Source organism: Ziziphus jujuba, chromosome 1 (genome assembly GCF_031755915.1).
Source record: "Ziziphus jujuba cultivar Dongzao chromosome 1, ASM3175591v1".
NCBI lineage: Eukaryota > Viridiplantae > Streptophyta > Magnoliopsida > Rosales > Rhamnaceae > Ziziphus > Ziziphus jujuba.
In genome coordinates, this window is record NC_083379.1 from 8195001 (window position 1) to 8210853 (window position 15853).

The 15853-nt window shown below is 34.7% G+C and overlaps 3 protein-coding genes across 6 annotated transcripts; 1 reads left to right on the forward strand and 2 right to left on the reverse strand.

Moving 5' to 3' along the window:
- Window positions 1-2969: 2969 nt before the first annotated feature.
- LOC107415732 (plant UBX domain-containing protein 4) lies at window positions 2970-6204 on the reverse strand. 3 transcript variants are annotated; one of them, XM_016024124.4, is made up of 4 exons: window positions 5914-6204; window positions 4422-4698; window positions 3938-4033; window positions 2970-3486 (listed from the first exon to the last, which is right to left on the reverse strand). In XM_016024124.4, exons 1-4 carry the CDS (start codon window positions 6057-6059, stop codon window positions 3124-3126), a joined length of 882 nt encoding a protein of 293 aa, XP_015879610.1. In that variant the 5' UTR covers window positions 6060-6204; the 3' UTR covers window positions 2970-3123. The 3 variants fall into 3 exon arrangements, with proteins under 3 accessions (XP_015879610.1, XP_060673240.1, XP_048330233.1); XM_060817257.1 differs by having other exon boundaries at window positions 3938-4057; XM_048474276.2 differs by lacking the exon at window positions 3938-4033.
- A 64-nt stretch (window positions 6205-6268) lies between these two features.
- On the forward strand, window positions 6269-7667 carry LOC107415748 (uncharacterized protein At4g22160). The gene is made up of 3 exons (XM_016024140.4): window positions 6269-6868; window positions 6953-7031; window positions 7271-7667. The coding sequence occupies exons 1-2, from the start codon at window positions 6426-6428 to the stop codon at window positions 6999-7001; spliced, it is 492 nt and encodes a 163-aa protein (XP_015879626.1). The 5' UTR covers window positions 6269-6425; the 3' UTR covers window positions 7002-7031; window positions 7271-7667.
- A 518-nt stretch (window positions 7668-8185) lies between these two features.
- Window positions 8186-15512, reverse strand: LOC107415626 (uncharacterized). 2 transcript variants are annotated; one of them, XM_016023987.4, is made up of 14 exons: window positions 15209-15512; window positions 14638-14792; window positions 14329-14490; window positions 13804-13934; window positions 13498-13618; window positions 13111-13364; window positions 12122-12246; window positions 11187-11230; window positions 10152-10283; window positions 9883-9960; window positions 9134-9216; window positions 8929-9051; window positions 8596-8656; window positions 8186-8518 (listed from the first exon to the last, which is right to left on the reverse strand). In XM_016023987.4, exons 1-14 carry the CDS (start codon window positions 15336-15338, stop codon window positions 8366-8368), a joined length of 1752 nt encoding a protein of 583 aa, XP_015879473.2. In that variant the 5' UTR covers window positions 15339-15512; the 3' UTR covers window positions 8186-8365. The 2 variants fall into 2 exon arrangements, with proteins under 2 accessions (XP_015879473.2, XP_015879478.2); XM_016023992.3 differs by lacking the exon at window positions 15209-15512 and having other exon boundaries at window positions 14329-14500; window positions 14638-14780.
- Window positions 15513-15853: the final 341 nt, after the last annotated feature.

The following is a 15853-nucleotide window of genomic DNA, read 5'->3' on the forward strand; positions in this document are numbered from 1 at the left end:
GACTTAGCATTGAAATAATTTCTTTTCATTTCAAGTCTCCTTTTTATTTATTTATTTTACCTAAAGATTGTCGTTTGCATGATATAATACGGTGGAGAAAGCACTTCTGAAAGGTCAAATAATCACAAGGAAGGGGATGATCATACTTAACTAAGGAGAATCGATAATGTTGAATCACGTTGTGCAAGGGTAGGAACAGAGACTTCTAACTGCATTAAATAGTCGATGAAAGATTCGTACAAAGACTCACATGGCATATATTTTATTCATTCATTTGGCTTTATCTTATTCTCCCAGTGTTTGTGTATGTGCATTCCTAATTTCTCCAATCAGTAAGACTTTGCTTTCACCAAACCTTATTAATGAATTGGCAATTGAGGCCATATGTAATTCTGATTTCAATCATTACGTTTGTCCACAGGAAAAGTCGATATACATATACAGTAATGCATATAAGATAGGCATGCTTGTCCACTTATTATCATAATAAATGCATTTAGCAAATGAATTGGTATAGAACTTAAATTCGGATAAAAAGAAATAAAATATTCAAATTCCATCATCGTGCTGAAAGTTGAAGATAAAATTATAAAATGTAAATGTATCCAGACATGATAAATATGAATGAATTTACTATTTAAAATTGAAAAGATATGTCAACCTCTTTATCCCCTCTATCCGTTAAACATTTTCTATTCATGGAAAAGAAAAAAAGATAAGAAAATTATATACTTAAAAAAGAAATAACAAAATACTGAAACAGTCGTCCTTCGAAGGCAGATGAGATGGTAATTATCATTCTCAATTGTCTGCCTGAGCCAACATTCTCAATTGTCTGCCTTAGCCAAGTTCGATCCGGTCTGAAGGCTACTTAATAATAATAATTAAAAAAAAGAAAAGATGGATACATTTTGGAATTCGTTCAAATATATGGACCGCATTTTAGACATCCACACCAATAATCAAACAATGACCGTTGCAGTTATAGACAGCTAAAAAGCTATAAATATTCTAAAAGGAAATTAAAGACTAGAAGTAGAGTTCTCTTTTTGATAACTCCTGATTTTCTTTCATGTGGGCTGGTTTAAGGGGGGCAAGCAGTGTTTGTTAGTGGGCATAAAGACATGAAAGACAATCATTTAAAAGCAAAGATGATTTTGACATGGCCAGAGAGGGAAAAAAAAAAAAAATGGTTGGCGATTATTTTACAAAAGACACTACTACATTACCATATGTGGGAATGATTATGATTTAATTAATGATAATGGAGTAAAAACTTCTAGATCTTAATAGAGTATTGCCCATTAATTGGAAAAATCAACAAATTAGCTTGATTGAATGTGGGTCAGAGAGAAAGAGCTTCACTTTCGACTGTCTGTCCATGCGCCACACCCACACACAAAGGGAATTCAAAACCCCCCACAGTAATACCAATATATCCTCCATTAACAAAACTAAATCTTCTTAAAATATATTAAATATTTAATCAAATAAATTTCATTTGAGAGACTGGATGGCACTAACGGGTTATAAAGGTGGGTGTGAAATGATAGATGTTTGTGAAAGCACAAATTAAAAGGAGGTGTTGCTATTCCACACCCAAATAGCGATAGCTTGTCAAGTTTCCCCATTTGCTTGACCTTTGTGGTGTTTCTTCCATATGAACATCATCTATAAGTCTTTCTTTTTTTATTTTATTTTGTTTTGTTTTATATCTAAATATAGGACTATTAGTAGCACGTACTAGTAGCCTGGTTGTCGAGAGGAGAGCATCGAGGGGCCATTAATGGACCAAACCTCTATAATAAAGAAAAATAGTAGAACTACAATAGCTATGAGGGTACGTGGCTAACAAATGAGCTAGGAATTTAATGGCCCTTGCATTTTATTTTGTTGGTAAATTTGCTAGACTGATTATATATATTTTTTTTTGGTAAATTTGCTAGACTATATATATGATATGTACATATGCAACGTGTATAAAAAAAAAGGAAAAGAATTTGAAGATGAAGCAGCATTAATAGTAGTATATTTTGGCCGACAATCTATGCCACTACGAATGGAGGTAAAACTGTTGCGATGAGTGTCAGATGCCTTAATTCCCTCACACATCCAATCTCCTAGTACATTTATGCATTTTATTTATACTTTTATTTATAATCTATATATATATATATATATGCATGCAAAACTAAATATGCCAGCTTTGAAAAGGTAACCTGTATGTTTGATTTGATCGAATAGGATAGCAGAAGTTGGGTAGGGGAGAAAAGGAAAGAATTACATTCTATTATGTAGGTTGGTTTTCTTCTTTTTATTTTTTCAAGTAAAAAGCGAAGGAATAATTTGCTGTGGACTCAACAATACTACTAGGTAAGCAGTACCAAATGATAAAAAGAAGGGTAATGGACTCGGCTCTACTTTTTCACATATAGCCTACTTTGCAGACACTAAGCCTGGCCGGTTTTAGGCAAATGGATTGATTTGTGCTTTGCAACCATGTGTGTGGGTCAGCTCGGGTGGGCCTACCGAATTGAGGCAAAGCCAAAACTCTTCTTGGATTCAACAATTTGGACAGACGTGTTCGTACTTTGGCCTCAGTAAAGTCTTTGGATCACCTAAAGTCTCAATTTCATCCATTTCCTGCCTCTTCTTTTTTGGTGAAAATTTCCTCCCTCTTTCTGGTCACAATAAACGAGTTGATCTCATATTAATTACCTGAGTTTTTCTAATTGGTTAGAGCATCTCCAACCCACTCAATTAGTCTGATAACTTTAATTTTTAGCAAGTGAAATATTGAAAATCAGCAATCCATCCTTCCATTTTAAAAAAGCAGTTTGACTCTCCAAATTTAGAGAGCTAAGCAATCTCCTGATTTGAACTATTTAACAATAAACGTAACTTTCAAATAATGTTTCACATCTTTCAATGATGAACTTTTCTTTCAAAAAAAAAAAGAAGACAAGGTGTTTAATTTTAAAAACCTTTTTGAGAAAAAGAAAGACATTTGAGTGAAGTCAAAATAATTCATACAAAATAGCAAAATAAATAACGAAAACAGAGAGTTATGATGGACTTATATGATAAATTGAACTCGTAGCGGTTATATACTGGTGAAGCTGGCTAGAATTTCTGGATAACAACCGAATTAGCAAGACCTGCCTGCTCTATTGTTTGAGTTGGGTCACCAAGAAGCTTGGGAGGGAATCCCATCACCTGTAACTGATAGTTCCCAGTACCTTCAGGCCTAGATGCATCAATGAATGCTCGAATATCACTGATGGTATGGTGGTGGTTAAACTGTGCGATCAGGCGGGTTCCATCGGCCAACCTAAGTTGAATTGAGGTTGACGGCAGTGTTTCATCCACAACTGGGACTGCTGAAGAGGTTGGAGCAGCTACCGTTGGCACATTTGAAACTGGAGCAGAGCCACTGCCTAGAGTTCTTCCCACACCCTGAAAAGGAACATGCTGCTTCTCCGGTTCCTGCATGAACAAAAATACAGCACAGTAAAACTACATGTCTATAACATACTTTATAGAATACACCACTGAAATTAGAATGATGCACCTAAAAGCAGATAAATGATTCCCCAAGGGGTTGGTTCAATGGACCCATGCCAGAAGCTTTGCTTTTTATTAAAAAAACTGTGCAACTTAATTTGAATGACACCAACCCCTCAAAACAAACCCAGTAAATTGTGCAACCAGGATTAGCAAGATGCCCTAAGAGGCCCATACCTTGTGAAGGCCAAAAATATGGAAAACAAACAGTCGCAATTCACATGATTTCTTAAAGAGAACCTAAAGCTTTAAAAGCACCATGGGAGTACAAACAACGTATTTGTAGTTGCTCAAAATTTAAAAGAGAACAATGGATTTGATCCTCTGTAGGACAAAAAGTAAAGCAATGATAGATCATAAGGAGAGGACTTACAGGACAATTCTCATTCCTCCTTATGAGATTGACATGAACTGAGGTCCTTCGATCTGCAGGTTCTAGCTCTTTTGGACACTCAGACTTCTTGATGCTCTGCATCAAGATACTAGAAGTCATCTACAAACATTACTTTTGGTAATATTAAGAAAGAGAGGAAAAGCAATCCATTGCCTAATCCTAATAGATCACTAGTATGTTTATGTAGACATGAATGATTCATCTGTGAGATATCTCGCAGAGTCACCATATTAACTCATCCACAACAATTAAATGATAAGAACGCAAAATGCTTCATTTTAATTCTTTATCAAAACCTTTATTATTTTTCTTCTTCATCTTCTTCATTTTTTCCCCCCCAGAATATCTAACAACTCACAGCAAAAGATTACAGATATCCATCTCAAACACAGCACCTGTTTCTGTAATTTACTTATTTCTTGTCCTATGTTTTCTATTGAGACAAAACCTCGATTACTATTACCTCTAAGAAAGATGCATTTTCAGGGTCATCCAACCTCCTTAAAGGCCCACCATTTACAGTGAAGCCATTGCCCCAGAAAACAATGTTGTGAACAACAGTCTCAGGATGCTGAGGAGCAGATTGTACAGATTCCCCTGAGAGTAACCTAGCAGTTCCAGTAAAGCTACTTGAGCTTGAAGGTGGACGAACAGGCCCTTCTACAGCTCCCAATTGCCTGGCTTGGTCAAAGATTGCATCCACATCATTACCCTTTGAAGGATCTTGGACAAGCATTCCACTGCAAAATCGAATTAACATATATTAGACATCATTCTAGCATTTCACGAAAATATCAACATCTGGAATCAGTTACTTCAAAAATTATTTTTTCAAACATATACGCAAAGAAATCAGCTGTAATCACCAAGGGGTGAAAAGTGAGCCAACATGCAGTTCTTAATGCTGATCACAGTGTCAACATATGAATAAACATATGCCTTCTACACAAAGTAAACATTATTGACAATTTGAGCATCTAATGGATGAAATCTGATGGCTCAATTGCAAACGAAGATGAATTAAACCAATACCATCTAGTCATCCTAACAATGTCAACCTTCATATAGAAAAGAATGTTATCTTAGCATCTATGCATGCAGGCACGTGCATGCAAATCTAACCATCAATCACCAAAGACTTATCATACATCCAACTCCCTTTACATTCCACTTGTGCAGTTATTTCGAATTTTTGACATTGATTGGTGTAATGAAAATTCCAATGGAAGACTCATCCCAAACTATAAAGTTTCTAGTTCAACTTTCCCACCTAATTGATGCACATCCAGATTCAAAATGAACGACAGAATACCATATCATTCATATTCTGAAATGCAATACTATTTTCCATCTCCCTTATATATAAAGCCAATCACCACATTATTGTGACCACCCATCTCCTCATAGGACTAACCTCCTTAGTATCCAACAAAACAAAACAACAGACCTTAAAATTTAACTAAAATAACCCATCCTTCCAAAGTACCACCTCCTAATAGACTTGGTAAATATCTGATCAGCTAGCTTTCCTCCATAATATACCAATGCATCCAACGCCAACACTGCATTGTGAACTTAAAATGCAGTACTCTGTTTTGCTTCTCAATCAGATCCTCAGTTAGAAAGAGGAAGCAAAATGTCCATATATGCCTAAACTTCGAACTCAACCTCATACAAATTAATCACTTTTAAGAAAATTCTTGGACTCTTAATTTCTCCTCGATGTTCCAAGCAACCAAACATGCAAACACGATACTCAAAATTGAATAATCGTACAAAACAATACATTACTTAGATGCTAAATACAATCAAATTTAGAAAGCATTAAAAAAACTAAAACTTCGGCAAAAATCAAATAGAAAACAGGAACCAAAAGTGGAATTAAAAAATCTAGTCGTAGGAAAAAAAAAAAAAAAAGAAAAAAAAAAGGAGCAAGCTAGGGTTAGGAGAAAGACCTCTTCTCACCACCAGTATAGTACTCCTGAGGGCCATCAGAATCGCTGTCGGAGTCAGCCGACCGCCGGTTGAGATCGGCAAGGGTACGTATACCACCGCTGCGACTGCTCGAGGCTTTCGAAGTTTTCTTGTCCTTTGACGCCATTGATTACTGCAACTGAAGAAATCAGAGAGAGAGAGAGAGAGATAGAGAGAGAGAGATCCGGATACTTGACTTCGCGTCGTTTCCTATATAAGGGAAATCCACATTCTTCCGAGAGCGCGTGTACGAACACTTCCCACGCTCTCTCTCTTGGTCCGATTATCATATTATATATTATTTTTTAATAATAAAATATTTTTATATAATTTAAATATTTAATTATTATTCGCAATTTTTGCTTTCTGGTAAAGCAGGAAAAAAAGAATAAAAAAGAAAAAAGAAAAAAAAGAAAAGCACTTCCTTTTGTTAAGCAACCATAAGGCACCACTAGCTCCGTCTAGTAAATTAGTAAATCACGGAACTTTGCTAATGGCGTACCGGACCGGTCGAACCGGACGGAGCTTCCTAGCACGCAACGATGATCGCCGTCTCAAATACGTGTTTGACGCTGGATTCTTATCTCTCGATCTCGACGATGACGGCGACGATTCCAACTCTTCTTTGAGTTCTGACTCGGAGAGTGACGACTCGGATGCTGAGTCAACACGATGGGCCGATGTTGCGGCGAGCTTCCGCGTGTTCTCCGATTCGCTGCTTAGAATGGAGCGAGCCGAGTCCGAGATGGCGAAGGCGAGGGAGGCTCTGCGGCTGGAAGCGGAGAAGCGACGAGCTGAATTGGAAGCGGAGCTGACTCAGATGGTGTTGCGGACTCAGTTGCAGATGGCGTCGTACGTTTCAAGGCAGAGTCAGAGCCGAAAGAGGAAGCGAGTTGAAGAAGACGAGAGGACGACACCACCGGTACTGTCTCAAAGGTAGGTAGACGACGGTCGGTGAGTGTGGCCGAGTCTTTCATGTCAAACGGACTCACTGAGTTGGTTGTTGTTTGATGAGTGCAGGGAAGGATCTTTGGTTTCAAGTGTACTCCAATGCAATTTGCTATTTTGAGAATCATTTTTCCACATAAATATTTTGGGGGTATGCAAATGCTTGTGCTATATAAATATATATGCTTTTCTGTTTTTTAGTTACACTTTTGTCTTCGTATTTTTCTTCCAAAACATAGATGGGATTTGCTTTCTCAAATACCACTGAATTGGGTTTTCAACTCTCAGAAAAACAAAACCGAAAGACTGATTACTGAGATTTCAACTTCATAAAATTATTTAGTACGAGTTTCATTTTTAAGTGGACTGGTATTGTTTTTGTGTTTGCAGACTTCTTGTGTTTGCAGACTTGGAATAAAAGTACATGAAGATAAAAGAAAAGCCATGCCATTAAGTTGGTTTGTAATGGGTCGAGATTGTGATTTTACTGATAAAGAAACTGAGTGAAAACCGAGCAGAGAAATGAAAAAAAAAATAAAAAATAAAAAATAAAAATAAAAAAAAAAATTAGGCAAGGTTTTTTTTATTATGTTTTTTAATTTTCATTCGGAAATGTTATCTTTCCTATTTTGTAAGAATCTGATATGCAACTAAAGTGAATGCCAACTGCCAAGAGCCAAGATGTTGTGGCTTAGCAGATAACATTTACTTCATTCTCTACAATGTGTAACTTCCTAATGATACTACCATTAAATAAGAAAACTAGAAAGGCATGCATTGATCCGCTTCTGCTTTTCTTTTCTTTCTTTACTTTTTTTGGAAAATACATTAATTATATGGTGTTTTTCCTGAATTTTAATATGTTTATGGTTAGTCTTTATTTAAATTTTATTTGTCGATCATATATATATATATGTATGTACAAATAAAATATTTCCGACCGGTAATTATTTCCATAAACATTTTGACTTTATTTAAAGTTTTTTTATTTACACAAACTGAAATATAATATTTGGAAGACTAGAACCACAAAGTCATAATTGAAATTCTTCATGGATGCATGGTGGACGGGAAAGGTCTATGGAGAAGAAAGTTATACAGAAATAATCGATCACAAAAACTGTTTCATTGAAAGTTTGAGCTTCATAAAATTGTTGTGGAGAGGACTCAAAAATGTTTTTAAAAATTTATCCCTGATTTTTCAAAATAAGTTTTAAATATTCCTAACTTGTTTTCGAAGTTAACAAATATTTTTCAACTAAATTCTCTCTTATCATTCTCCAAAATTATATTTGAAAACTAATATGGAAAATTTGTAAAAATAAGAACCATCTAAATGTCAGTACCAAATGCACCTAAATAGTCCATTCTACTTGGTACTTTATATGAACAATAAACAAAATTTAAAGAAAAATAAAAATATAAGAAGAATTATACATTTAACAATGAATTAAATTTTAGTTTTGGGCCGTATGCAAAAAGGCCTTAGAGTAGTTGGCTTTTAGCTGCCCTGTTTGGGATGTTTTGGGCTGCAATACTCAGAAGACCTTTACGTCTATTTATTGCGCTTTCTATGTATTCTTTCACAGGTGGAAGTAAGCCTTGTTCTCCATTTTTTGATGCTTGTCCTCGAATTATCTGTCAAAGCCCATAAGAAATTTTGGTAACAATCTCCATGAGAGAGATATCAAAGCGTCAAAATTTAGGATCTTTACCTTAGATGCCCACGATCTTTCAGCTTGTTGGCACACATCTCTTATATCCCTACCTGACATTCTGAATATGACACGGACCAATAAGTAAAGCAATGTGGATTATTACAGAATAAACATACACATAAAAAAAAAATTAAAAAAAAAAAAAGCACCAACAATGCTTTTTAGTGACAAACAAACGAATTCTGTAATCAACCCTGCATCCCATAGAGAATTAAGGCCATGTGACTTCTGAAAGAAAATTATGCACGATAGAGTTTGGTGTTTCTAAGGATCACCATCCCCAGGAGTAGAGAAAGATTTATAACATCTAACTCTCAAGTCAAAACTTACTCTTCTGTGACTGCAGCGAGTTCATCTAATTCAAGTTTTGTCAGGTGTTTTGCATACTTGGCTGCTATTTCCCGACGGTTTTGCTGATCCGGTAAGCCAAATGTTATCATTGAATCGAATCGACTGCATGGACAACAATATAGAAACGAGTTCTTAGCTCAGAATTCAGCAATCCTATACTACAAGTAGATGTTAAACCATATACCTAATTAAAGCAGGGTCAAGGTCTTGCTTTCTGTTTGTTGCAGCTATTACGACCACTTTCTTATCCTGTTCAAATCCATCAATCTGCCAGGAAAAAAGACGAATCACTGTTAGGCTCATTATTGGAATTGCTAAATAATTTTAGAAGCCTCCTCTAGCTCATTCAAGATGACTTTTAGGTTAAAATCAGAGAAGTACTGAAAGGTATTACAGCTCGGGCTACAATGATGGATTAAGAAAGGGTTGTTCTGATATATTTATAAATTTATGCTCACTATTTTTAGCTAATTCATAAACTCTTTGACGCATAGATAATGTATCTTCAAATGTCCACATGTACCATCCCTCTGATACACCTAGTATTCCACACACAAAAAAGATAAGAAGAAGAGCATTTCTTCTATTTTTATTTTTTATTTTTAATTATTTTTGGATCATGGTAGAAGAGCATTTCAAGAATATTGAGACCAAAAAGAACGACTATTAAATCAATACATATTCTATGACATGCAATACAGATTAAGTTTTTACTTACAATACCTATACCCCCCAGCTTGAACTTTATAAAATACCAGGTAAATAATCAATATTTCTTATACTAGCAATAGACTAGATGAAAATAACAAAGTGTGCACAACTCTTATAAGAGATTCCAAGCACTTTCCTTTAGAAAGTGGTTTATTCCATGCATGCATCATAAACAGATACATGTTCTATTAAATGTAATGCTATGGTGAAACCTGGTTTTACCTGTCTCAATAACACTGATAAGATTCTACGTGTAGCTTCATGAATTTCAGCATCACGGGCAACAGCCAAAGAATCCACCTGCAATAGTGTAAAACAGTAATAAAAATAACAGGAACTATTTTGCTGAGAATGGTGTGAACTTACAGAAAACATAATATAAAGAACAGAACAAGGTGAGTAAAATGATGAAAAAGATGAAGCAATTAAAATGTTTTATACAGATAATATAATGCTCCGATGAATATCAAAGGTTTGATTGCAGCATTTACCTCATCTAGGAAAATGATAGCACCATTGGGAAGCTCATTAGCAAGTGAAAACACTTTAGCTAATAAGTGTTCACTCTCACCATAGTACTTTGACATGACAATCTCAAGAGGCACGTATAGCAACGGGACACCCTGCCAAAGGAAGCTAGGTATTCATTTTCAGTCCACCATAAAGATAAATACATAAGACTCGTGAAAATAATAATAATCATAATAAATAAATAAAATGGAAAGGAAAAAAATAGCAATAAGTGATCAACACTATACAGCAGCATAAAGCAAGTTTTTACTATTTTAAAGCTTAAATATATTATACATTAGCAAAATCTTTCCACATGAGTTCCTATACCTAATACACAAACAATGAGTAAGTAAGAATGAAAGGTATACCAAACAGCTAGAATTTGGTACCAATTTTGAAAACTGAAGAACCACATGGACATGACCACAACAGCAACAAAAATAATGGCGGCACACTAAAGTAAAGTCTCAAAACGAAAAATTATTATATTAAATTAAAAACTGCAGAATAAAAGTCGGGAGTTACACCTTACTAAAGGCTACACAATCATAAACTTTGGGGGGGAAAAAATTCTTTTTGAAGACAATAAAATTGGAAACTGAGAATTACAACAAAAAGGAAAAAAGAAAAAGAAAAAAAAAATCTCAAAGTGATGAAAAATCCACAATTACAATTGCTCTTTTTGTAAAATATACTGAAATAAATTTGTCATATATGAAGCCATTAGAAGTCAACAATAGAAAGTCCATAATTTAAGCTAACTACACACAAAAAATATGAGAAAAAGACAGAACATTTTTCTTTTGGAAAAAAAAAAAGAGAGAGAGAGAGACTTGAACATTATTATATGTACAAATCTTGATAAAGATATAACATAACCAAGTGAAGTAAGAATAAATGGGATCCAACTATGCATAGAAAAAAGGAAATGAAAATGGTAGGCTGCTCCTTTCAAAAAAAACCAGAGGCTGAATGGCAAAAAACTATGGAAACAGTGATGCCTAGTGGCTTACCGCTTGATTAGCTATGACACGAGCACAAGATGTCTTCCCTGTACCTGAAGTTGAACACGCATGGTAAGTAAGCTCTCCAAACATTATATCTAACTCTGTGAAAAATATATATATTTATATATTGGCAAATATCACAATGAACTAAGAGTTCCAACAGGAAGCAAAGCAGTACGAGTACAGTCAGGAATTTAGAAAATAGCATGGGTAAAGACCGCATGCTCAAATTCATAGTCTACTCACCGCATTCCTCAATGCTCTACACAGAACAATAGCAGCATTTTTAATGGAAATAAAAGTTCGCTCACAGAAATGCAACCTAATTTGCATTCAATATGTCTATCTTGCAATATACAACTTGGAAATGACCAACTGTACAATTGATTAATAGATGTTAATGCTTTGTCTGCAATGTTTGTGTCTTACCACGGCCAACTGATTTCATTCATTGTATGAAATGATTACCAAGTAGCTTCAGCAGATCACAGACAAATATGATTGATTTTAAACAGACCGACTTTTAAACTCTATTCTGCCACTATTCCAAGTCCTCTTAAGGACATAAGAAAAGGAAAGCTTTGATCAACACCTAGAGTGCATAACCCCACCCCCCCCCCCCCCCCCCCCCCCCCACCCCCCAAAAAAAAAAAAAAGGAAAAAGCCTAATAGTACAGCCATCTTTTGCTTGTATGAAGACTGGACTACAATGTAAACAATAATGCTCCTCACTTCCCTTGTACTAAATCCAAGACTGGAAATAACTTATTACATTGAGCAAGATGGAAAGTTCCAGTTTCACCAGGCCATAAGGTCACTGCTGATACGAGTCTTTCAATTCAATGATTTTGTGCCAATAAATTATTGAAGCATCTTACATCAGCAATCCACACAGAATAAATTATTGTAAAGCTAATTTGTCAAAAGTTAATGAGGCACACCTGGTGGACCTTCAAATAGTACAGCTCGAGGTCTGTTTGACTCAAACTTATGCCGAGTCCCTCGGGCAATATTGTCATAAACTTCAGGATTATGCAGAGCCAAAAGTATAGTATCTTCTATTTCTCTACAGATAATAATGCCAACAGGAAACATGTTACTCAAGCACCTTCTTGCACGTGTAAGGATCAATTCACACTTGATTCCAATCGATATGCAAATTGACAAGTATAACACATACTGTATATGAACACGTTACAAACATAAATATGCAAGAAGTAAATACATATCAGCACTACATGAACCCTTAAAAAGTAAGTGTAATAAGATACAAACAACTTAACTCAAGCATAATGTAATAATATAAATGATGGAGTCTATGCAACTTTCATATAGATAGCACAGGCAACTTTGAAGTCATTGAACTAATGCATGTACAAGATTCATTTCCTATACCTCCAGCTAAATAGCATCCATCCAGCACATATTATAGCCAGAAAAATCCACTATGTCATTATGCAGCCAAAATAAATTCCAGTACCTGTATTTTATAACTTTCAAAAAGAAAGGTTGCATCCCTCTAAATATTTTCCTATGATGTTTGAACAATGGCTATCAAATGAAATTGTTCATCAAGATTCAACTGCTATTCAACAGATGGAATAAGTTTGCTTCAGAAGGAACTGAAGAGAGGGAGTGATGCAGGACACTAAGAGAGAGAGAGAGAGAGAGAGAGAGAGAGAATTCAAAAGTTCATTCGATTATGAATTCAAGTATGTCTATATTAAACATAAAAATAACCAAACTAGAAAAAGGAACCTAAACACAATAAGGAAAGCTAATTAAACTAGGAAACCAAATCAAACCCTAAATTAAACACTCCCAATCCTATTCCCCATCAGGGCTACACTATACAAAACAATGTTTCCCTCAAGAATGAACCATCAGGAAAATAAAGTTTCATGATGAAGGACCCAACTGCTTTACATACCGTTTTTGCTGATAATACCCAGCAATATTTTCCCATGATATTTCATTTTCTGAGGAATATGAAAGAGGTTCATCAAGTCCATAAACCCTCACTCCCATGGACTCAAGACTAGCAATTGATTTTTCTGCAGTTGGCATTTGCTTCTTTTCCAAAGTCTTATTTTGTCCCAACTTTTTTCCCGCTAATTGCAAAACAGACACCAAAGCATCAAGCTCTTCTATGCTCAGGCTTCCCTGCTTTATGAATTCAATTTCCTACAATATTTTATAAAAGAATGATGAGAAAATTCCATACCTGAAGTTTGTTACTAGTGATATATAAGAAGAGCAAAGTGAAATAGAATCTTCAAAGAGGGTAATTGCATAAAATGCTAAAATGAAGACTAACAGCTTTTTCAGAGCTTATGAGTGATTGAAATATGAGGATGCATAGATCTCCTTCCCCTTGTTTCCCCTCAGCTTTCTTCTGTTTTTCTGGGTGAGTAAGTGTCAGTTGCCAAGCAACTGAACTGAAATAGTACATACAAAAAAGAGAGCATATGTAGTAAACTATAATAACCGAAAGCTAATGTCTAAAAATTATAGTAAGGAAATGATTCAAACAAGCGAAACACAAGGCATAAATCAAAATAGATAATTAAAATGAGCAATAACAGGATAATTAACAGGCTAAAAATAGTGGTCATATCCTAACCTGTCCCATGCACGCAATAGCATATCTGAACCACCACCATGGTCTTCAACTTTCAATCCAAGATGTGAAACAAGGTTTGCAATCAGCTGTGAAACTTCACATGCGGGAGGAACTTGGAATTTGAAGGTGACCTAAATTGAATTATAAACGCTATCACTTGTATTACAAAGTATAACGCTATTCAATTGTATTACACAGTATATACAAAGAACTACATTTTAACTACATTTGTTAACTTAATTCTTGAAATTAATAAAAGAAAACCAACCTTGAACCAAATTATTTTTCACAATATCTGCTTCTAATTTTAGAATTTCTTTTCTTTCAATTGCCCCAAAAGTCCAAAAGTCTAGTCAATCAAATGACTTACTAAGTATATAATCAAATAGATGCTCATCAACTACCCATATTAGGACCTGAAGTATTCTAAAAGAAAATTACAGTTGCAGTATTGACTTTTTGACCGGAAGCAGTGAACAATACATGATTAAGAATGTGGCATTCTAAAAAGGTAATGGGTAAAACCTTCTGGCCCTTAATAGAAACACTAAAGCGGGGATAAGATCCATATTGCACTCCTTTACTTTTGAGCAACTCTTCAATTCGCAGTCTTTCTCTCCTGGCTGTTTCCTCCATGTCCACATTACTTGCAGGAGATTCTGATGGTAAATAAGGTTTGACAGCAGCCTGTAGAAAGCTAAGGTCACACTAAAATCAATTGAAAGCATGCGGGTTTAAAGTTGAAATCACACCAAACTATGAAATTTGGCTGCTAAAACGTTAACATGATTAGTAACAAACAAAGCCTTAAGAGATATGGTACTAAAATCATACCCTGTCAGCATCTGAATATGCTATTTGAAACCCAGCAACTCCAAACAAACTAGCTAAAACAGCTGGATATACAAAATGTAGTCCAGAACTGTTGGGCACCGACTTTGACCCCTGAATTCTAGGTATAATGGAATGAAGCTGATCCTCAGTAGACTCTGCATGTTTAAACAATAAAATACTTTACAATGGAATTTATCATCCCCACCTTAAGGGGCAATAAATAAACAAATAAATAACTGTATTCAAGAATGCAATAAATTTTTCTTTGTTTCTGCTTATGAAAAACAGATATAAATATGGGAAACCGTAAGCAAATAAAGGAAGTTTGCAATAATTTCTCAAATTCCATAAAAAATTACAATATACAAAGAAGTTCCCACGCATAGGGCATTACTATCATAACTCATAAGCCACCGAAATGCATCAAGATAGGTATAATTTTTCACATAAGAAATCATTCGTTTAACCAAACAACATCATTTACATTGAGCATTAAAAAAAAAAAAAAAAAAGTAGTTGGAGCAAATATGCAATCAGAGAAATTGAAAGAGAGAGAGAGAGAGGGGCAGACGGTGATGGAAACTTTGCGAAATTGGGACGTTCACTAAGCGAGCAAGCGTAGGGTTTGGGGTTTTAGAAAAGGCGGTGGTGGTTGTTGGGAATCGACGAGCTGTTCTGGCTATCCTCCCTATCATGGCCATGGTTTGTCTCTGCTCCTTAGACTATACTGCAACTTTGATTTCTCACGCCAAGTGTTTGTTTTTATGCTCAAGAGTGGCGCGGAATGTCAAAAACCGCCGACTTCCAATACTTTCCGCAAAATGCTTGCTGATCAAGTCTAGCGTCTTCTCAACGAAAAATTAAAAAAAGTCTCTCTAGTGTCTTATTTTTACAAAATCATAATAATAAAATTGTTTTACTTATACAAAATAACTTAGGTTTATTTTCTTTAAAAAGAAAAACATAGGTTCATAAGAAAAAAAAATTAATAATAATTAAAGACTTTTGTGTCTAAAAAATTCAAGAAGAAAAACATATATATATATATATATACACACATAAATATGTATAACAAGATATTTATTATTTACATACATATTTCTCATAATATTTAAAATTCAATAATATATTTAAAAATAATAGATTATTTAAAACATCGAGTGAAACTGTGAAATGTTTATAATATTTATTTTTATTTTTTTTAAAAGAGAAATAC